The 23,480-nt window shown below is 41.5% G+C and overlaps 2 protein-coding genes and 1 long non-coding RNA gene across 24 annotated transcripts in view; all 3 read right to left on the bottom strand.

The window, feature by feature from the left end:
- LOC123508368 (phosphatidylinositol 4-phosphate 5-kinase type-1 alpha-like) overlaps positions 1-16,773 on the bottom strand; it is a 138,263-nt gene extending 121,490 nt beyond the window's left edge. For 11 of the 22 annotated variants that reach the window (XM_045262032.1, XM_045262026.1, XM_045262035.1 and 8 more), the window contains exon 1: positions 16,539-16,772. In XM_045262032.1, coding sequence (XP_045117967.1) covers positions 16,539-16,596 — 58 coding nt within the window. In that variant the 5' untranslated portion in view covers positions 16,597-16,772. Of the gene's footprint in view, positions 1-16,538 lie in introns of all 22 variants that reach the window. The other 11 variants (XM_045262030.1, XM_045262038.1, XM_045262029.1 and 8 more) reach the window with 4 other exon arrangements.
- Positions 208-2,793, bottom strand: LOC123508371. Its single transcript, XR_006675931.1, has 2 exons — positions 408-2,793; positions 208-316 (listed from the first exon to the last, which is right to left on the bottom strand). It is a non-coding gene; the product is annotated as an uncharacterized LOC123508371 (long non-coding RNA).
- Positions 16,774-20,652: 3,879 nt separating the features above from the next.
- Positions 20,653-23,480, bottom strand: part of LOC123508366 (FAD-dependent oxidoreductase domain-containing protein 2-like) — a 91,375-nt gene continuing 88,547 nt past the window's right edge. The window contains exons 11-12 of the mRNA XM_045262020.1: positions 22,982-23,220; positions 20,653-21,020 (exon numbers count right to left, since the gene is read on the bottom strand). Coding sequence (XP_045117955.1) covers positions 20,653-21,020; positions 22,982-23,220 — 607 coding nt within the window. The remainder of the gene's footprint in view (positions 21,021-22,981; positions 23,221-23,480) is intronic.

Below are 23,480 nucleotides of genomic sequence, written 5' to 3'. Positions count from 1 at the left end.
AGGAAGTGGGGTGGCTGGGCGGGGTCGGGCACACAGACACACAGACAGGTATGTACAAAGGCCAGCCATGCAATCAAGGTCACGTGAAGCACCTCAAGGGCACAGTAATGGGTTGCACATCACAGGTATGCATCAACAGTCTGTTTGTTTGGTTCAGCTTCATCTCAGTTTACTTCACCTAACTTCATTTTTTTTTCATAAATTTACCTTACTTTTATCTAACATCATTTCACCGAGTCTATTCGTTTAATCTAACTTTATACAGCTTTCCCTTGCTTTACCCAACATTTCGCCAAGTTTGTTTCCCTTACCTAACCTAAATTAACTTTTCTGTAAACTTACCTTGCTTTACCTGATATCATTTCAACGAGTGTAAATTTAATAAAGCATACGTAACCTATGTTAACCTAACCTTCCTTTACCTCATCTAACTTCATCTAAAAACTTTTACCTAACTCAACTTTGATTTAATGGAACCCTATCTTTTTCCGTCTAACCTAACCTTACCTAACATCACTTCGTTCCATCTAACCTTGCCAAACCTCATTCTAACCAGATCTAATGTTTTTTTTCTTCTTTTAATCTTACCTTTCCTTCACTTAAACTATCATTGCTTCTCCTCTATCCAACTCCACCTAACCTAACCACACACAATCTAACTTTTAACTAATCTAACCAGACCTAACACCGTTTTAACCATGCCTAACATTTCTCCACCTAACCTATCCTTTACTTCCCCTTATCTCATGCCACCTAACCTAACTTTAAACTACCCTAACCTAATCGATCTTCACTTCATCTAACCTCATCTCACTTCACCTCACCTCACCTCACTTCACCTAATCTATATAAACCTTGACAAGACGGCATTTACAAAGATTGACCTGCGCTTCACAAACCACTTCACCTGCATTCCTCCTGCCTCCTCTTCCTCCTCCTAATCCTCTTGAATACCTCCCTACTCCTCTTCCTCCTCCTTCACCGTAAGTTCTTCCTCTTATATTCTTCACTTTCATTACTTCTCTCTTCTCTTCCTCCTTTCAATGTTCCTCTTACTTCAATCCTTACTCTTACTATTCTCCTCTTGCTCTATCATTACTTTCCCCCTTTTCATTTCCTCTTCATCTCCTCTTCCTTCTGAACCTCTTACTCTTCATCAACCTCGTGTTCCTCCTCCTCCTCTTCTTCCTCCCTCCTCCGTCATGCCACTGAGCTTCCGGGAGGCTGAAGGCAAAAGAGAGAGAGAGAGAGAGAGAGAGAGAGAGAGAGAGAGAGAGAGAGAGAGAGAGAGAGAGAGAGAGAGAGAGAGAGAGAGAGAGAGAGAGAGAGAGAGAGAGAGAGACGACCTTCACCCTTGACACACACTAACCGGATGATGGAGAGGAGAGATGGAGAGGAGAGAAGAGAGGGGGGAGAGGAGAGAGGGAGATGAGAGAGATAAAAGCACCATAACCATAATTTGAAGATTTTACTTTTATTTACACATTTTTTTATATTTTTTTACCTCACGTCTCTCTCTCTCTCTCTCTCTCTCTCTCTCTCTCTCTCTCTCTCTCACGCATTTTCCAAGATTCGTATTCATAAATTATTCTCGTTACGTAATTTCTCACCACCACCACCACCACCACCATCACTACCACCACCACTACAACGACAACTACTACAATAACCACCACCACATTAAGCAGCAAAGGGAAAGGGAAGGGGCAGGTATTTAATTAAAGGGGCAGGTGACAGGTGGCGGTAGTACGTACAGGTGGGCCGGCAAGAGTTAAAGGGAAGGAGCGCAGGTAACCCAGGCGGCCACGTGACCGGCGGTGCATTTAAAGGGTCAGCACGGCAGGGTACATAGCCACAGGTATGCACGCCCACTCTCACCCTTCTGCCGTGTCCTTAAGGCGCCGCATCACTACCACATTTTAGTCAACTTTTTCTCGTCAAGTTTCTGAAAATCGAGTATTTCTTTTAAGCTCGCCTCGTAACACGCACACTTTCGTCAACAATAAATACACAAACATGGCTCCCGGCTCTCTCTCTCTCTCTCTCTCTCTCTCTCACTTGCCCAACAACATTCCAATAGAAATGCATAACTGGCAGTTCACACCAGCAGGCCGCGGATCCAGCCACGCCGGGACCCTAATTCACCACGAGTGTTGCTCCGCTAACCCACAGACAATCAGTCACTGTCCTGCACATTAATACAAAGTTGTACAAATCAGAGGTGAACCAAATGAGTTACAATGGTATCCAGCGTGCAAGAGTAGAGAAATACAAGCTTTCCAAAAGAGTAAACACATATCGAATCTAACGAACCACTCTTTGCTGTTATAGATTCACTTGTCAAATGCAATATGTGAAATTAAGCGATTTTACATATTCTAAAAAAAGGTTTAGAAAAAGATTAATTTGACGTATCTTTATATTACTTCCTCCGTGAAGACGATCATTAGTTTACCGTGGGACGATTCACGGCATAGACAACAGAAAGCATAATTTGACGGGAAAGTTAACGGAGGACGAGCTGGTGTGTCGGCGCCTCTAAGTGAGAGCTGGCACCATATACTGTACGTGTCTCCATTTGTTGTTCTTCCCTGCATCTTCCGACTCTCATTCTCTGTACAGCGCATCTCCAGCTATTTCTGTGGCATCCTGTTCACCTTCTTCCCTTTTCTGGATGGTTCTCTTTCCTCTGCATGGATATTATTGTATAGGTATAGGCTTATGATAGACACACAGACACAGGTAGTAGTGAGGAAAAGTAAGGATTTTAAGGGTAGTAGTAGTAGTAGTAGTAGTAGTAGTAGTAGTAGTGGTGGTGGTGGTGGTGGTGGTGGTGGTGGTGGTGGTGGTGGTGGTGGTGGTAACAGTAATAACAGCAGTGGTGGTTGTAGTAGCAGTAGCAATGGAAGTGGTGGTGGTGGTGGTGAATCTCAAACTCAGCACACATTTTCAGAAACATTTCCAGCTTCCCTCGACAATTTACAGCCAACACGCCTGCCTTCCTTCGCTGCCCACTAAGGAAGAGGAGTAAATTTCCGCCAGCCAGCCTACCAGCCCATCACCCTGCCCTCTTTCCCTTCCCTCCCCTGCCCTTCGTCGTCCTCCATTCCCCTTGCCGCGGGCCCCTCCTCTCCTCTCCCAGCTCTCTCTCTCTCTCTCTCTCTCTCTCTCTCCCATGATTTTGGTTCCTTCGTCATGTTTGTTTTATTTTTATCATTCTTAGCTTTATTATCTTCCCTGCTAATCTCTCTCTCTCTCTCTCTCTCTCTCTCCTTGCTATTCCTACTTTCCCTTTCCACCCAAATCTCCCTATTCCTCTACCACGTCCCTGCCCCCCCCTCTCTCTCTCTCTCAAACCTATTCCTACCTGATCCTCTCCTCCGTTCCTATTACTCTCCCAAATCCCTATCTCCTTCCTGCCTCGTTCTCCTCTTCCTCCTCTCTTCTCTCCTCTCCCACCCATTCCTATCTCCTCTCCTCTCCCCAAGTTATTTCTGCCACGCTCTCCCCTTCCTCTCCCATCCACTCCTATCTCTCGCTCCTCCTCTCTCAGCTATCCCTGCCTCGTGGTGCAGTGAGATGGAAGGCGTATCTCCCACCACTTATCACATCTTCCTGCCCCTGTGTCCTGTGTCCCGTGTCCCAGCAGCCAGACCGTCTTTACCGCACCGCCCACCCAGCCTTACCAATCACACCACTGCTTGTATTCCGTATCAACACCACGTAACCTAACTTAATCTATCCAAACATAAGCCTAACCTAACCTAACTTGACCCAAACATAACCTAACCTAACTAACCCCAAGCCAAGCCAAGCCAAATCTAACCTAACTTAAATTAAACCATCCCATCATAGTTTCCTGTATACATTGTTTAATCCCTTCAGTACCATGACGCGTTTCCATATTCATTTTACTTACTATTTAGTGATTTTTATACAGCTTCAGAAATGTGTGGGGAGGATTAGAATAGTGAAGACTCTGGCCATTAATCTTCTGACCTCTATAAACCCTTCCTAATGTCAATAAAATAGCCTTATCGTACACAAATCTCACGGTAAAAATGTGTCCCAGTATTGAGGGGGTTAATGTCAATAAAATGGCCTAATCGTACACAAATCTCACGGTAAAAATGTGTCCCAGTATTGAAGGGGTTAAGTCTTTGCCAGTTCATTGTAAGCACAGACACATAGTAACATTTTGACAAGGATACCACCACATCATCACATTATAAGAGATACATAGTTTACTGTGCACATAAATTAAGTTTCCGTCAGTCCATCGTCAGCACGAACACATACTGACATTATAACAAGGATACTGCTGCTCATTTTACCGTTTAGTTTCTTTTTAATGGTAAATGCAATGGTTGACGTCACCATAACGATTCCTCACGTCACCATAACATCATCAATAACATTCGTGCCGCCGTGGTACAGTGGAAAACCATGCGTGCTTTGGGGTCCGAGGGGTCTTCAAGCGCACGGGTTCAAATCCTGTCCACGGTCCGAGTGTAGGTTGGGCTTCCTCACTCGGGGCAAAGGTTTCCTAGCGGGTGGGCTTTGAGATAGGAGGTACCCCAAAAAGTACCTCCTTTACCCCATAAATTCCCGTGAAAAGTCCACATGGTATTAAAAAAACAAATAAAATGAGGCACCAATGAAAAATACAGTACCCACTAGTCACTGTAACGATTTCCAGTGACTATCTATCATCCCCTTCACTATCATCATCGACGTAAGAATCACTATCATCTACCATCACTATCACTGTAACTATCATCACCATCACTATCACCACCACTATCATCTTTCACTATCAATATCACTATAACTATCATCTACCATCACTATCACCACCACTATCACTATCAGCAGCGACAATACAAGCTAGGCAGCCACGTTCGTTTTCTTCAAGGTGAGAGTGAATCTACCGAACGTAAGCAGGTGAGGTGATTCAAGGTGAAGTCCCGAGAGCTGTATACAGAAGGGACTCTCTCTCTCTCTCTCTCTCTCTCTCTCTCTCTCTCTCTCTCTCTCCAGACTATTTTTAAAGGCCACCAAAATTAGCGCCCGTGTTTTTAAGCTTTCCTTGTTAATAATGCAGAAATGTGTTAATCTGCAACTAAAACCATAAAAATACCATTAGCATTAACCTTTCAGTACTGGGAAGCATTTTTACCATGAGCTTTGGGTATGTTTAGACGATTTTATTGACATTAGGAAGGGTTTATGGAGGCCAGTAGATTAATAGCTAGAGTCTTCACTATCTTAATCCCTACCTAAGTTTCTGAAGTTGTATAAAATCGCCAAATAGTAAGCAGAATAAACATGAAAACGTGTCATGATACCGAAGAGGTTAAAAAATCTGAGTTACTTCAACTGCAGCCAATTTACAAGTCCTTTTCAGAAACGCTTTGCTCTTTCACCAGACAATTTTCAAGGGCCAGAAATGATGACTGGGGTTCTAAAGTCGTTTCTCCTATAAAATAATGGAAAAACCTTCTCAATTTGTCATTATAACCGTAAAAAAATTTAAAAACCCTTTGTGACTTTAATTAGAGCCTTTTTTTTCAAGTATACTATTCAGAAACGCTTTGCTCTCTCACCACGACTATTTAAAAGGCCACAATGATGCCCAAAGTTCTAGTGTTTCTCCTGTTAATACTGCAAGAATCTAGTTAACCTGTCACTAAAACCATGAGAAACACCCTTGACAACTCCTGCATCTTCCCCTAGACTCGAGGATTTTGAATGGAGAGTGGAGGTGCGGCGTAGGAATGATTCAGAAAGCGGTCTTCTCTCACACACAGGAAGGACGAAGGAGTGATGGAGTGGAGAGAGAGAGCAAAGTAGGCTACCCTTAAAATCCTGCAAGTCACTAGTTGAATGGACACACACACACACACACACACACACACACACACACACACACACACACACACACACACACACTAGGGAGCGAGTAAGCCGTCAAGTGACTAACAATGACCCAACACCATCACCTCTTCCTTTCTCGTCACCGCCCACGGCACCTTCCCGCCTCCACCACCACCACCACCACCACCACCACCACCACCACCACCACCACCACCACCACCACCACCTCCACACCTCTTCGTCTTAAGCGGGTTGCATTTGATATAAAGTGGGTGATTATGTGGCCTAATCTCTCTCTCTCTCTCTCTCTCTCTCTCTCTCTCTCTCTCTCTCGTCAGTTTAATAAGTTTTTCTCTTTTATTCTTTGGTTTTACTTTATTATTTCTATTTATTTTCCTTTTCTCTGAATTTGAAAGTCGTAAGTGAGATGTACTATTCTCTCTCTCTCTCTCTCTCTCTCTCTCTCTCTCTCTCTCTCTCTCTCTCTCTCTCTCTGATGTAACAGGAATTTTCTTTATTTTCTTTTTATTGCCTATATTGTCATGCTTGCCTTGTCCCTTCACCGTTCACACACACACACACACACACACACACACACACACACACACACACACAAAGGTAATCTCGTTCATCACCTCCTCCTAATTGATATCAACCCAAAGATTCAGATATAGCACTCTCTCTCTCTCTCTCTCTCTCTCTGGCCGTGAGTTGCTGAGCCGTGCAATCTTCCTCCTCAACCACCACCACCACCACCACCACCGCCTCATCTCAGCCATCTCATCAGGCACACTTCACCCGCTGGTATCTCTGTAGAGCGTCTCTTCATTAAGGGCGAGACAAAGGCAGCCAACATGGAGACGAAGAATTGAGTCTGGTGAGAGGAGAGAGAGAGAGAGAGAGAGAGAGAGAGAGAGAGAGAGAGAGAGAGAGAGAGAGAGAGAGAGAGAGAGAGAGAGAGAGAGAGAGAGAGAGAGAGAGAGAGAATTTCCTGATCATCTATGGGGAAGAAAGCAGTTTTATAAGTATTCAAAATATCAACCTCAAAATACAAATATTTAGTCTCTCTCTCTCTCTCTCAACCAGCCAATGAATCCATCTTCCCTTTATATCCCTCTACAATCCTCGTGTCATATAAAAAAAAAAAAAGTAAATAAATAACTGAACGAAGAGGGACCGACTGACGAGGTGTTTGGTGGAGTGGGGTCGAGGGTGAAGGGAAAGCCTTATCCTGTATTACCATCCCTACACACACACACACACACACACACACACACACACACACACACACACACACACACACACACCGGCCCGGTAGCTCAGTGGTTAGAGCGCTGGCTTCACAAGCCAGAGGACCGGAGTTCGATTCCCCGGCCGGGTGGAGATATTTGGGTGTGTCTCCTTTCACGTGTAGCCCCTGTTCACCTAGCAGTGAGTAGGTACGGGATGTAAATCGAGGAGTTGTGACCTTGTTGTCCCGGTGCGTGGTGTGTGCCTGGTCTCAGGCCTATCCGAAGATCGGAAATATTGAGCTCTGAGATCGCTCCGTAGGGTAACGTCTGGCTGTCTCGTCAGAGACTGCAGCAGATCAAACAGTGAAACACACACACACACACACACACACACACACACACACACACACACACACCAAGCATAAGGTGGTGCTCTGAGCTACCTGTGCTGCAAGGAACCATAATCAGCACCTTCTCGGCTTTGCACCTTCATACAGCAGCTAATTAACACCTTATAGTGACAGATTGGCAAGGTTTCTGTACTATTAAAAGGAGAAACAAACCTTAAAAACTTCGCTACTGATCTTTGTGAGTCCTGAAAGTAGTCGTGGAGAGAAAAAGTGTTTTGAGAAGCGGAAGTTTGGCACACGGGTTTTCAAGGGTGTTTTTGTGATTCTAGTGACAGATTAACAAGATTTTTTAAACTATCAACAGGAGAAACACACTTAAAAACTCGTCTACTGATCTTTGTGGGCCCTGAAAGCAGTCAGTCGGTGAGAGAGAAAAGTGTTTTGAGAAGCAGAAGTTTGGCACACGGGTTTTCAAGGGTGTTTTTGTAGTTATAGAGAGATTAGCAAGATTTCTATACTACCAACAGGAGAAACACACGTAAAAACTCCGCTACTGATCTTTGTGGGCCCTGAAAATAGTCGTGGTGAGAGAGGAAACTGTTTTGAGAAGCGGAAAATTGGTGCACGGGTTTTCAAGAGTGTTTTTTGTGATTCTAGTGACAAATTAACGAGATTTTCTAAACTATCAACAGGAGAAACACTTAAAAACTCCATTATTGATCCTTTGTGAGCCCTGAAAGTAGTCGTGGTGTTTTAAGAAGCATAAGTTTAGTGCACGAGTTACAGTGACAGATTAGCAAGATTCCTGTACTGTCAACACGAGAAACACGCTCAAAACTAGGTTGTGTATCTTGAGAGAGAGAGAGAGAGAGAGAGAGAGAGAGAGAGAGAGAGAGAGAGAGAGAGAGAGAGAGAATGTCCTAACCGTGGCGGATAAAACCAGGCAGAAAACGGGAAGCACCAACAGAAGCGTGCATTTTCTATTCTGAGTGTGGTGGTGGTGCAAGGTCTGTGTGTGTGTGTGTGTGTGTGTGTGTGTGTGTGTGTGTGTGTGTGTGTGTGTGTGTAAAGGCAGGACTGGAAGGGTGCCACGCTCATGAAGGTGACAGTCACTGATAGAGTAGCATCAGAAGTGGCGGGACATGTAATGGCAGGCGCAGGCACACGCGCACACACACACACACACACACACACACACACACACACACACACACACACACACACTGCCAATCACTCTAATGGACGCACCTTCACGCACCGATAAACCAGATAACAAAATAAATAAACAAAATAATAAATACAAAAATAAATAAGCAAATAATAAAAATAATAATAATAATAATAATAATAATAACAAGTAAATAAATAGTAAATAAATAAACCTAATCCTAAAACTAACAAATACGTAAATAAATAAAAACCAATAAAAAATTATAAAGATGTAAATGAAACAAAAACTGAATAACAAACAAACAGACCAATAAAAACAATAACATCAACAACAACACAAAACACAACAGAGAGAGAGAGAGAGAGAGAGAGAGAGAGAGAGAGAGAGAGAGAGAGAGAGAGAGAGAGAGAGAGAGAGAGAGAGAGAGAGAGAGAGAGAGATCAAACAAGGACTAAACAAAATAAGAAGAATCAATCAACAAATAAAACCACCTACGACACAACTTCCCATGACTAATGAACAATAAATGGCAGCAAATTTTCACTGATAAGAAGAGAGAGAAAAAAAATCAAACAAGTTTCCTGGATGAGTAACAAACCACAACTAATTATCAAGTGTGTGTGTGTGTGTGTGTGTGTGTGTGTGTGTGTGTGTGTGTGTGTGTGTGTGTGTGTGTGTGAGAGAGAGAGAGAGAGAGAGAGAGAGAGAGAGAGAGAGAGAGAGAGAGAGAGAGAGAGAGAGAGAGAGAGAGAGAGAGAGAGAGAGAGAGAGAGAGAGAGAGAGAGAGAGAGAGAGAGAGATACATCTCACTCATCTCTTTCAAATTCAGAAAAGAAATAAAATAACAAAACAAAACCAAAGAATAAGAGAAAAATTGATAACTGATGAAACAGAGAGAGAGAGAGAGAGAGAGAGAGAGAGAGAGAGAGAGAGAGAGAGAGAGAGAGAGAGAGAGAGAGAGAGAGAGAGAGAATATCCTTCACTTAACCCACCATTACCATCTGTACCAGCCATTAACACCACTGCCACACTGCCATTCATACCAACACGTGTTACTGGTGTTATTTTTACTGTCCCTCACCATCAGTATGCACTTCCCACAACACTTGTAGGCTTCTGTGCACACTAATCACTTCAATGACTCAAACTTAATGTGAATTCTAATATCAGCTGAAGGTTTTTAAGTCCATTCTGACTCATAACTGATCAATATTATTCTCTTTTTTTTTTCAATGTCATGGCTTTTTTTTCTCTCGCTCTAAAATATGCAATATTTGGTTCACTATTTGTATGTTTTTATTCACTAATGGCTGTACTTCATTTATTTTTTCATTTTCTTCTTTTTTTGTTATTGTTGTTTTGGGGAAAATAAATAGTATTTCTTTTATTTGTTGTATGAACAATAGTTCTAGAATTCATATTTCATATATATATATATATATATATATATATATATATATATATATATATATATATATATATATATATATATATATATATATCTTCACTAATCTTGGAAGCTCAATTTATTCTTTCCATTACATAGTTTAGGAAGCTTAATATTCCTTTTTTTTTTTTTTACAGTAATATATAACAAAAGTCATTCAGATTTCATATACATATTCATTCATTCAAATTGGAAACTAATCTTTTCATTCTGGAGTACAAATAACTTTAAATGGCTCATTGTTATTCATATCTATCTATTTAAAAATTTAGGAAGGTCACATTTTCTGTTTCACATTTCTATAGAGACACAAATAAAGGCTACCTGTTTCTTTATACCAGCTCATTGTGGTTCACTAACTCAATACTTCAGGAAGATCACATTTCCTGCTTCTCCCTTCTAACAAAGGAATAAATAAGTCACGTGTTGCTATACATTCACGTGTGTTAGGAAGTTGGCATATCCTCTTCCTGCCCAGGTTACAAACAAACCACTTAACACTGAGGAGCCGTACCACTGAGGCTCATGAGTCACGGGAAGCAGAGACCTTTCTTATCCTGTCCTCTTCACCACTGCAGCAAACTAACATCTCCATTAATTCATAACAACACAAAAAAAATAAAAGAAGCTACAAGACCACTGTATGAAAGGTACTATTGACAAAACTCTAAACCAACACACGTGTGAGCTATCAAAATGCAAAACTCACCTTTTCTATTTAGTGAAGACTAATACTTTTCCATGCTGTCAAAATAGTACACTAGATTCTTTTTTCTTATACGTTCCTTATACCATCTAAATAATTTTCCCCTACAGTAAGTACCTATTAATTTATATCCCATGCCCAATCCATACATTTGTCTAACTGTCTTAAAGCTCCTAGTGCTAGCCAACACAACCCTCAGTGTCTCAGTAAGGACACAGGAAAACAAATTCACTGGTGCAGATACAAGGCAGAATTGTTGATGCAGGTTAAGTATCCAGTAGCATCCCAGTCAACACAGGAACAAGGCAGAATAGCTGGTGCAGGTTACCCTCTACCAAAACATCCAGTCACGGGTCTTCCCCACTGCACCACCACCAAGCAAATGTCAGGAAGTGTGGTGTAGTGTGGTGTGGTGTGGGAGGGGAGGGGAGGGGAGGGGGGGAGAGAGAAGAGGAGGGATAGAGTGAGAGGGGAAGGATGTCAGACTTATCCATCTAATTATTCGGAGGAGACGAGTTATGGTTTTGGTGGTGTTGTTTTTACAAGTGGTTCTTTCATTCCTTTGAAAGTTATTGTTGTTTTTGTTTGATATGTACAGGATCTTTTTACTCTTCTGAAATTACCACTGTTGTTTTCTTTCTGTCATTATTTTAATTAAGAAAGGTTCTTTTTAGTCTTCCAAAACAGAGGCTACTGCAACACGAATCTCCATGATAGTCTTTTACTTTCGTCACATCAAATGGAAACAAGTCAGCTTTACTATCTCCTTTTCTGACAATGGATTCACAACTGCAATTTTGTACCTTTTTTTTCTCTCCCTTCATTGGTTTCCCTAACACACACACACACACACACACACACAAAAAAAAAAAAAAAAAAAAAAAAAAAATACTAAAACCATTCACAATAACACAAATTACCACAACAACATTCAATCCCACTATGAACATCACAAAGCCTCTTTAAAGTGCTTTCATAGGTGTATCTCTCTCTCTCTCTCTCTCTCTCTCTCTCTCTCTTTATCCCTTGTCTTGATTTCCACCATCCTGCAATGCTGATTTCAAAATACTTCAGCTAAAAGACATTCAATTAACTCTAGTGACACTGTCTATTCATATTTCAAAACTTTCAATCAAATACATACCAGAAACTTCCACCTATTCTCTATCACATTTAGGCACAAAAAAAAAAAAAAAAAAAAAAAAAAAAAGCAATAAAAACAAATTAATGACCAAACACAACAAACTGCATTATGTACAAGAGACAGCTGAGTGTTATGTATCTGGTGTGTTGCAAGAATCTGTGCCAAGTGGGGTGTGTTGAGGGTAATGCTGCAGTGATAGTGTTTCAGCACTGGCTAGTGTCTGAGTGGAGGCTTGCCATTGTGACCTGCATTAGCCCTTGGTGGTGTTTGTGCTGCGTTACGTGTTAGGTGCGTTGCGGGATGCTGGTTCTCTGGTTTCTGGGTGCTATATCTGACCTCTTTACTGCTTTGCTTTGGTTAACACTGAGGTCACTAACCGTTTGGGTGGATATAACAAAAGAATGAGGTGGATTTTGTCTATGTTGAGCTACAGAAGAGTGTACTTGAAGAGATTGTAGTGTGAGAAATTAGTTGTTTAAAAAGCTGTTGCTTATACTTAATGAGAAAGCTTGATTAGGAGTGAATGGGTTAAAATACTTTTTATGTAGCTAAAAGAACACTACCTATATTTTTCTACAATTTATCTGTCTATCTACCAGTATATACTAGGACAGCAATTTCATACAGATAAGGCACCACACACACACACACACACACACACACACACACACACACACACACACACACACACTCTATCTACCAGTATATACTAGGACAGCAATTTCATACAGATAAGGCACAACACACACACACACACACACACACACACACACACACACACACACACACACACACACACACACACACACACCATTCACATTCTTAGCCCATTGGTTTCAATAATATATATAACATAGTGTTTTTTAAGAAGTTTCATTATCATAAGACACAGCCTAGTGTATATATGGAGCTCAAGAATACTTTAAAGACTTGACAATGAAACAACATCAGCTCTAAATTATTAAATTACATAAATATATAAAGTGCAGAATGGAAAACCTATTTCTTCACAGATTAGATCATAACTTTCAAAATTGTTGCTGAAATGTTACAAACTCTAAACTAAAAAGCTGCAAACTAACATGTATTTTCTCTGCAGCTTAGATCATAACTTGGTGAGCAGCGATGACTCTTTTGGCAGCGCTACACAAAACTTTAGGCACAGTTGGACTAGATTACAGCGCTTCCTCCGCAGCCCAGCAGTGATCCCAGCTTGGAGGTCACAACAGCCCCCCAATGCTTCCTATGGCTTCCCAGCCTTCACACAAGCTAAACCTGTCTTAACTATCCATTCACAATAAACACTTCTTCAAAACAGGATTTGGTTGCTAAGATACATTGCACATAAAGACTACATTTCCATACAACATAAAATAGATTTTCTTAATAGTACATCATAATTTCTTTTTTTAACCATTTTCCTTGGGTAAAATGTAAAAAGTTGCATAAGTTTTAGTATCATATTTTTCTGATAGTGGAACTTCCTGGCTGCTTTTGTATTTCTATCCATCTATGACCTGAACTCATTATAAGGGAGGTTTCAAGACATTTATTCCATTATTTGGCTAACTCTCTTGACCCTGTTCCTGGAGTGACATCTCAGAAGGCCTTTTTGTTTGTTTTTTGTTGCCAGTTTTACCCTTACATAAAAAAACTGTCAGTGATAAACATCAGTAGCCACAAAATAAAAGCAATATAAATCGACTTCTGACAGTATAATAAACTTCTGCTAGAGACACAGGGAGATAGAAAATAATAAATAAATAGAAAGAAAGAGAGAGAAAAAAAAGAAAACATGCCAACAAATATAGCACAAGCCACCTAACAAAGCAAAACCAACCTCAACTACCTCCTCCTCCTCCTTCTCCACCAAGCTAACTCAGCACCTAATCTCTCCCTGATGCACACCTCCAATGACATGCCAACTCAACACATGCTGCCGTGAGTCATGCGTGAGGGACAAGAAATGCACCCCCCAACACAAAACACCCCTTAGTTCCTCCCTGATGCATCCCCCTTTAGTTACTGCAAGAAATTATGCAACTCAACACACATGAGGCCACTTCAGATCAAGCAAGGTGAGTCTGAAGGGAAGTGCTCGGCTTGTGAAATTACCTAATGTCAGTTTTAGTTCATAGCAGCGTCTCAGAACAAGAAGTTAGTACTTGTAAAATTAAGTGATGCCATATGATCTCATTGCAGTGTCATAACTCAAACTGTTTCATCTTTATATTCTTGATTTCACATTCACCATATCAATATGTCAACATGACAACAGCAATCCTCCACACTAATATTCATACTTTCTTTATCACAGAGGTTTATCAATCTGTTTATGTGTGAAACTTTGAAGAGATTAACTTGCTAACACATGTAGCTAATGACTTTCACAGCTTATTCTGGCATCCATGTGGGCCTTTTTGTTTAATCATTTTTTATGCACTTGGCCAGTTTTCCCTCTTATGGAGGAAAAAAAAAAAAAAAAAGTATGCAAGTGTGAGGGTTTAATATATGTAAGGATTAGGGTGTCTCATAGTTTCCTAGGTCACCACCACCTCCCTTTCCTCTCTCTTCACGTGCATCGCCTACACAACTACGTACAATGCACTACCCATTATGCATGAAAATCAATATTCATTACTCTTAAAAAATCACTGGTTCTCACAAGAAGACTTTGCAATATACAATGTAAGATAACAACTACCAGCTCCCCTGAACTCATCATATGCAGGAATACAGGCCAATGCAACCCCACTGCCAGGCCCTTCACTTGAGATAGTCAATGAGCAGCAAAGCCCAGAGGAACTGCACAGCGTCCTGACAGGCGGAAATATCTGCTGACTCGGACCAACAGACTTTCTGCGGCAAGGTGACTGGATGGAGCGGTGCCAAAGTCTTGTCAGTGTGCATGGTTGGGAAACAATATTCTTGTCAAGGAGAAAATAAGTCCCTTGCAAACACTTAAATAGTTGTCACATATATAAATTTTATTGCTACTCCTCATAACAGAAATACCTCACATCTATAAAAAAGAAAACTAATAATAATAATACTAAGTATGTAGGTATATATGTTGACTAGCCAAATGGGACAATGTGTGTTTTCTTGCCTTCCTACACTAATACTAAGGAATGACTGTTTCCTCTCAGTGTCTGTGGAATAAGGAACTATAACATCAATACAGTATGTCACTCATCACATAGCTATCATTCGCAGTACAGTGCATGTATAAGTACTGACATCTAAGCTTGCTACTTAAAAAATCATCTCATTCCTCCCTAAGATAAATGCAAATGTCCACAATTTTGGCAGGCATACAGTCCTTGCCTAGTGCCGTGGAAATCTTGGTAGGTTAAATGAATCAGAAAAGTAATTTCCTACACAAAATCAATGTGGCCACTAACCAGAATTTATCAGTGACACTTGGGTGACATTCCTGCACCTCATCATTGCCTCAGGTACCCACACTCCCACACCACATGCACTATTGATCTGCAAGAACCAAGGCACCACCACACCTACACCCACACTGACAGCCACACACACAGCACTACTTCAAAATACATGGTCTTCCCTTCAATAAATTTCTGGTAACCCACTTCCCACTATTATTTCTTCCAATAGGTACCTGAATGTCTGATATATTTTAACCTTAAGTCTAATCCACTGATCTTAAAAATAATCTGAATGACAAAACTTCCTCAAGAAAATATGACACCCTTTAGTGAAATTCATTTAAGCTACATCCTATTAACATCCAGAATTATATTTCTGACATACTTAATGGGCCATATTTTGAACATGTCTACTGAACAACTTGTCAACAAAACGTGCTTAACAGAACATCAATCCCTTTAGTAAATTTCAGGTGACCCACATCTCACCAACATCCAAACCATTTTGAAGATACCTAAATGAAAGATATATCTTAATCCTTAATCCAACCCACTCGTCCTAAAATAATCTGAATAACGAAACCTGTAACGCTAGAATATGAATAATAAACCGTGAGACCTATTACTAAGTTTCAGGTAACAACATCCAACGAATTGCAAGACGTTTTTTTGACAGCTGAGTGACAGACGTTCGTATTTTTAGCCATCAATCTAACCCACTTGTCTCAATCAAAATGACGACACCTACACAGTAAAATAGCAAAGACAAAAGTGGCTGGAGGCTGCATGCTGAGATGACCAGCGGCACTGCCTCAGCACCCGCACACCTGGCCTGCCTGACGACCCTCGGCAGGCAGGCTGGACGAGCGATGGCAGGTGCACCAAATATGTAACTCATTTCCTGACTTGTGGAAAATTACCAATACTGTAACTACCCGTACGTGTCTAGCCTCGCCTAACGGACACCCACCCACCACACACACACGCCCCCGTCCCTTCAGCAGCAGAGAGACAGGGGATGCAGGGAGGCGGCAGGAATCTAGACTCGAGTGACAGAGCTAGAGCCACCGCCGCCCACCGCATTTTTGGCTCCCATTCAAACCCTCGGGAATACATGTCAGGCAGCACGACGGGCACGCCAGGCTTGCCCCGCACTACCCAGGGGCAGGCCTGGGCCACACAGCAGCAGAGCAACACAGCAGGCACCACTACTCACCTCCCGCCGCTGGCCTCAAGGTGTCCACATCGTTGCTCTGGACATCGGTATCGGCCATTTTGACTCATTAGTAAAGGCAAAGCGACGGTTTTTCAATAGTACTCAGGCACTACACCACCTGTAATATCTTCCGTTCTACATAATACACTTCCACAGTTGAAGGGCTCGGGAAAATCACAGAATATGGCTACCGTCGATGCACTTTCACAGTGGAGGCGGAGGGACTGAGGCGGGGAGGCGCGGCCTGCGCATGCGCCGCGGCAGAGGGCAGCACCGCGCGCCCTCCCCCCCACGCACAGAGAACTGTTCTGCAGGGGGGACCAGCCCATTCACACTTAACGCCCCTCTGTAAACACCCTCTGCTGTCCTATCCAAACTGTTCTCACAGACTACAGTGGTAGTTAGTCAGTCAGCAAGTGTGTTTTTATAAATTTTCTTACTGATGCTTCGTTATTTTTAAGAAATAAAATCCTTAAAAACAATAAGCAACTCATGCCTGTATCCTTTACTCTTTTTTTTACGCTCCTTTACTCTTTTATCAAGACTGTTTTGAACGACTACAACGATATTGTCAGGCCTTCCTATGTGTTTGGAATAATGATGCAGAATTTTTGTTGGGTCATCATTCATGAAAAAAAAAAAAAAGAATCCTTGGAAATCTTTCAATAACTTCCTGACTTATAAAACAGTATTGCACCACAGTTTGTTATAAGTATTCGAGATAAGAAGCAAGTATTTTGGAAATGTGGCTTGATGTACAGTACCTATAATTCTATTTATCTGTCTATCCATCTGTCAATCTATCTGTCTATCTGCCTGTCGATCTATCTATTTTCTTTTTTCCTATCAGACTACGTATTTCCCTTACCCTGCGAAAACTACAGCAACACCTGGAGGTAACAAGGTGCCATGACTGTCACCTGGCGCGGCTACAGTCACCGAACAGTGCAATATTTACCTGGGAGGGGAGCAACTGTGTACCGCCATGCAAGTTTGATGGACAGACCAGGCCAGCAACAAGGGAGACGCGCTGTGACTTGTCGGGTGTGTCGTGCAAAGACTGTAAACAAAATAAATGTGGATATATGTGGAAGGAGAATCAATTTGTTAAAGAGGAAGGTATCAGAAATTAACGGTGTGATGGGTCTATATATAGATGAGACCATTTTTTAAGTAGGGGTCATCAACACTGACAGAAAGGTGATTTGGTAATGAATAAAAAAAAAACCAGAAGATAAAGTGTTTTGTGTCAATTAATCTTCCTTTGGGTTAGTCAACATATACAAAATACATAATGCTTGTCTCTTTTACTTATAATACTGCACAAGTTGTACACCGTCGCCTCGTCTTCATGAGTCGATGGAAATAATACAATAAATGAGATCATAAATTAACTAATAGATTGATAAGTAAATTGATAGAGGATGGTCTCCTTCTCCTTGCATGTCGGAATGAAGAGAAAAAGAATGATGTTGATTTTATTAGAAAACCATATCATGTTTTTTTCTTTTCGTTACAATCTTTGGTATTCGATCTCGATAATGCAACCACATATACATATGAGTAGCAGCGAGAACACACACACACACACACACACACACACACACACACAAAAACCCAGTTTTAGAACCGCCACAAACAAAACATAACGAACACCTTATCATTAAATTTTGTCCTTGTATTCTATTCTCCCTTCCCCACATTCCTTGCTTCTGTGCTTCCTCCGGGCGGCGAGGGGCGTGGCGGGCGGCGGGGGGCGTGTCTGGCCGTCTGGGGCGTGGGCGTGGACAGCGGGACGGCGCCAAGAGTAGCATGTCGCCGCTCAGCATTGGCGAAGACTCAAAACACGAAGGTCAGTCACTGGGATGCGGCACTATGGAGGAGGAGGAGGAGGGAAGGAGGGAGGGGGGGGCCTGTATGGATGGGGGAGTGTGAGGAAAGGATGTACAGCAACGAAAAGGAAGATGAAGTATGTGAAACTTCTGATTTATTTATTCATTCATTCCTTCGTTTACTCACTTGATTGTCTTTTTATCTATTTGTCTATTTGTTTATTTATATGTCTTCGTCAGCTGAGTATTATAACAAGTGAAAAAAAAAAAACTCAAGCACCATTTTTATTTTTCACCGGTTTTGGAGTTCAGAAAACAACACATGTGTCAAAAACGTCCAATAAAGATGCTGTTATCATGTTCACTTGTTATTATATTCTTCCTGCTGAGAAAGCGGAAACTGCAAGTTCAAGAGATAAAAAATAAATAAATAGTAAAAAGAGAGAGAGAGAGAGAGAGAGAGAGAGAGAGAGAGAGAGAGAGAGAGAGAGAGAGAGAGAGGGGGGGGAGAGCTACAATTAAAAGAGATAAAAAGGGAAATATCAAAGAGAAAATATAAAGATGGGCCAAGAAATATACATGTCGTACAGCAAATAAAATTAAGATGATTTAAGGAGAAATACCAAAGAGAGGTGTTACAAAAAGAAAACACTGGAGAAGAAAAAATAACGATGTCTCTGAAAAAAAAAGAGAAACATAGGAGAGTATACATTTAATGCAACAACTAAAAGAAAGTAGGAAAATAGAAATATTCAAGGGGAAACACTGGAGAAAGAAAAAAAAATGGTTTGTGAAGAGAGGTAAATCAAGGAGGAATTAGAAATCTTCGTAAAGGATAAAAAGCAAAGGAAAAGAAGAAGCCACTAAGAAGAGGAATTAATAAAGGCCGATGAGAAGTGTTAAAAGACAGTCTATGAGAGAACAAGAGATAAGGTTTGAAAGTGATACAATAGATGCAATAAGTTACAAAAGAAGAGGAATTAAGAAAGGCCGAGAAGTGTTAAAAGACAGTTTATGAAAAGAACAAGAGATAAGGTTGAAACAAAAGAAGAGGAATTAAGAAAGGCCGAGGAGAAGTGTTAAATGACAGTTTATGAAGAGAACAAGAGATAAGGTTGAAAATGAAACAATAAACTACAAAGAAGAAGAATTAAGAAAGACTGAACAGAGGTGTTACAAGTCAGTCTATGAGAACGAGAGACAGGGTGTGAAAGTGATATAATAAGCTACAAAAGAAGAGGAATTAAGAAAGGCTGAGCAGAGATGTTAAAAGAGAGTCTATGAGGAGAACAAGAGACAGAGTGTAAGGGTGATACAATAAAGGGATGTCATAGTCAGGGTGTTGTAGGTAGGGTGTTGTAGTGGAGATGGATAAAGAAAGTAGTGCGATTTCAATGATGAGGGAAATGATAATGACGATAATATTGATCAGATGACAAAGGAGAAAAAAATAATAAATAACACTGAGACAATACAAACATATACACATACATAAATGACCTGGTTAATTTCATCACCATGGCGATAACATGATGATGATGACGATGATGATGATGATGAGACATTCCAGTACAAAATATAGAAAATAATATACCATTTATTTTCAAATCATACATACATACATATATATGCATAGATGACTCGCGTGCAGCAGTAATGTATTAGCGAAGTAACAGAGGTGCCCGTACGTAATACAAAGGTTAAGTAACTAACGGGGGGATAAAAAAAAAAAAAATAGATGAATAAAAGATAAAACAAAAATAGAGATGAAATTGCATCCCATTACAGCACACCCAGGAAGTGAAAAACATCAACACGTCTTCCTTGGTGATAGATTCCAACACCAACCCATTCAAATTACAGCGTCTCTCTCTCTCTCTCTCTCTCTCTCTCTCTCTCTCTCTCTCTCTCTCTCGTATCATATAATACTGGATATATGTTACATGTGTGTGTGTGTGTGTGTGTGTGTGTGTGTGTGTGTGTGTGTGTGTGTGTGTGTGTGTGTGTGTGTGTGTGTGGCGCAATCCCACTAGAGAGAGAGAGAGAGAGAGAGAGAGAGAGAGAGAGAGAGAGAGAGAGAGAGAGAGAGAGAGAGAGAGAGACTGGCTTCCACCAGAAACACCCACACACATTTACGGCGCGTCATCAGACACCATACGAGGATGAGGACGAGAAGCAGGAGGAGAAGTAGTAGTAGGAAGAGGAGGAGGAACAGGGCAGTAAGAAACACAAAAAGAAAGAGAAAAAGGAGAAGAAGGGCAAGACTCTAAATGAACGGCGGATCAAGAAGTAGCAGAAGCAAGAGACGCGGCAGGAAGAACGGACGGCGCCCTGTCACGTAACGATAAGTCTGGAGTGCCGCTTGGGTCGTCTGGTGGGTGGATTGGCACGCTGGGGGTAGGATAGATGCTCCGCCCACCCTCCCACGCACACAGGTGAGGCGCGCGTCCATTAGTGAGGGCGTGGGCGAGGCAGGTGTGGGCGTAATGGTGGCGCAGGTCCATCCCCGTGATGTACTCCAGGAAGCGTCGCAGTGGGAGGATGTGACTCTGCTGCGATGTCCACACCGTCAGGAAGTCCTCAAGCATGTGGTGGAGGCGGGCAGGTTTGGGTAGGCTGGTCTTGCCCCACTTCGTCATCATCTCCGCCTCTGCAACGGGTATCATCGTCACTACCATCGTTACCAGTGTTAGTTAATGAGGGGCTTAAAGTTGGTCTATTGGAAGAATCGTGGGTGTGATCGCTGTTTCATTATTATCGTCATTATCAGTGTTGCAGTAAAGCGTGACTTATTTAAGGCTATCGTTGGGTGAATCCTCGTTATCGTTATTTATGACTGTCGTTACACGTTGGGAGATGTTGTTATTACTATCATCGTCTTTACCATTGAGAAAATAACTGCCATCGTCATCACCTTCGTCAGCGTCTTGGCATCTTTATCTTTAGGCTTTAAAAATTATCCTTGTCTTAGTAAACGTGTCTTTCTTTTTTAACTGTTTTACTTTTTGTTGTTTTAGACCAGTGCCCATCTTAAATAAAAGAATAAATCTAACTATCCATATACCAGGTGGTCCAGCCAGGTAAAGCACCGTACCCTCTCACACACAGCCACAAAAAGCCTGGGAGCATATACTGGTTTACGCCTGGCCCTGCACAATGAGTGTTCCCTACCACGCACCTTTTCCCACCCTCAGACTACCACAGATTTTTTTTTTTTTTTTTTTTTTTTTTGTATGTAGGAGGAGAACGGCCGAGGGCGACAACAAAGGTAACTATAATTAAAAAAAGATATATATCCTCTGAGGTGCCTGTCCCTAAACAAAGTCGAAAGCGTTAGTCAAAAGTACAGAATAAGTGTCTTGAAACCTCCCTCTTAAATGAGTTCAAGTTGTAGGAAGGAGGAATACAGCAGGCAGGGAGTCGCCAGCTTTGAGACCTCGCGATCAGTTAAGAATTAGGACATACAGGAAGGAAGCAGAGGACACCACTCGTACTGATATGAGAGGGCAGACGTCAACATGATAGGCTGAGAGATTGATAAAAAAAAAAAAAAAATGGCGTTAATATTGTCCTCTGAGTACCGAAGATGTTATCAATATTTGCCTCACTATCGTTTAAGGTTATCAGTGTCAGATAAGAAATATGGTCTTGTCATTACGGCTTATAGGCCTGTATTCTTTGTTTGTTCTTCCATAAAGGCTATTTTCAAAGGTCAGATTAGTCAGATTATCAGCTTTTTTTTTTTATAGGTGATGCAGAATCCTTATCAGCTAATCAGTCAGTGATGGTCCTAGTGTTGTGTGTACCTTGGGCTCGGTGTATATAAGAGTCATGGCCTTGTACTTGTACCTGTACCTCCCCTACTGTACATACACGCCCTTATCGTCTTATATCCAGTATCAAATTAAGCAAGTACTAAAATTTCTAGGATATCCGCATCGTTCTGAGCCTGATACTGTCCTCTCTGTCCACGAACGCTCTACTGACATTTCAAAACCAGGGACAATTATCATATCCTTTCCCTTAAAGTTTTGTAACCAGTGTCACATTAACTAGATGCTAAAATTTCCGAACCTGCAACTCTCCTTTCTTCCCTCAAACACTGCATTGACACCTTACACCACTGACAGACAAACCACGCACGAACAGTCTTTATCTAATCCTTTCACTGCGATACGAAAATGAACAGTACTAGAAACAATGCATAGATTTTTTATTAGCAACTAAACGAAAGTAATGAATTAGAATGAAGAGATGTTATAACTTTCAAGACCCGCTATGGCTGTGGAACAAGTTATAAGCATCTATAAGGGATTTTAAGGAATAGAATTTATAACTTCTACCCACTTTTAAAGACATAATATGGCTGTGGAACAATTATATGTGTCTTAAAGTGAAGTTAGTATAGATGTTACCAAGACATTTATCCCATTCTTTTGGCTAACTCTCTCGAACCTGCTCTAAGACTGTTATTTAAGTGGGCCTTTTGTTTAATCGCTTCTATCACCCTTAGCCAAATTTCCCTATTACATAAAAAGATAAAGTAACAGTACAAGCGATAGACTAACCAAAACTCCCTAAGGTACCTGCCAGCCCTCATTAGTAGCGTACCTGTGGGAAGCTTCTTGTAGTAGTAGAAGACGGGGTGAAGGAAATTAGAGCGGTGTGCCTCGAGGGGATCTCCAGTAGACCTGTCCACTCTGAAGGTGTCTTTTTCAGGCCCAGAGAAGTCCGGTCCGTATTCCATCAGGACCACCACCACCTCCTCAGCCTCGCGCCCCGTCAGTTCCTCCAGCTGCGCTAACATATGCACCGGGAACTCCTGCAGAAGCTCAAATCTGGTCTTCCCGCTAGAGAGAGAGAGAGAGAGAGAGAGAGAGAGAGAGAGAGTATGTAATTATTTTAAACTGCCTGGGACGAAATGGTACAGATTAGAAAGTCAGAATAATGGGAGAGGCCGCCGCTTGAAGCAAAATAAGCCTAGGTGGGACTAAATGGGACCAAATAGAGCCTGGATAAGGACTGATGGGGCTGAATGGGGACTAGAAGGGACTGGATAGACAGATGGGACAATATATGGCTGGATAGAGACAAGATGAGGACTGGATAG

Source organism: Portunus trituberculatus, chromosome 24, assembly GCF_017591435.1.
Source record: "Portunus trituberculatus isolate SZX2019 chromosome 24, ASM1759143v1, whole genome shotgun sequence".
Classification (NCBI taxonomy): domain Eukaryota; kingdom Metazoa; phylum Arthropoda; class Malacostraca; order Decapoda; family Portunidae; genus Portunus; species Portunus trituberculatus.
Note: the sequence above shows the minus strand (reverse complement) of the source record. Positions and strands in the feature narration are given on the sequence as shown.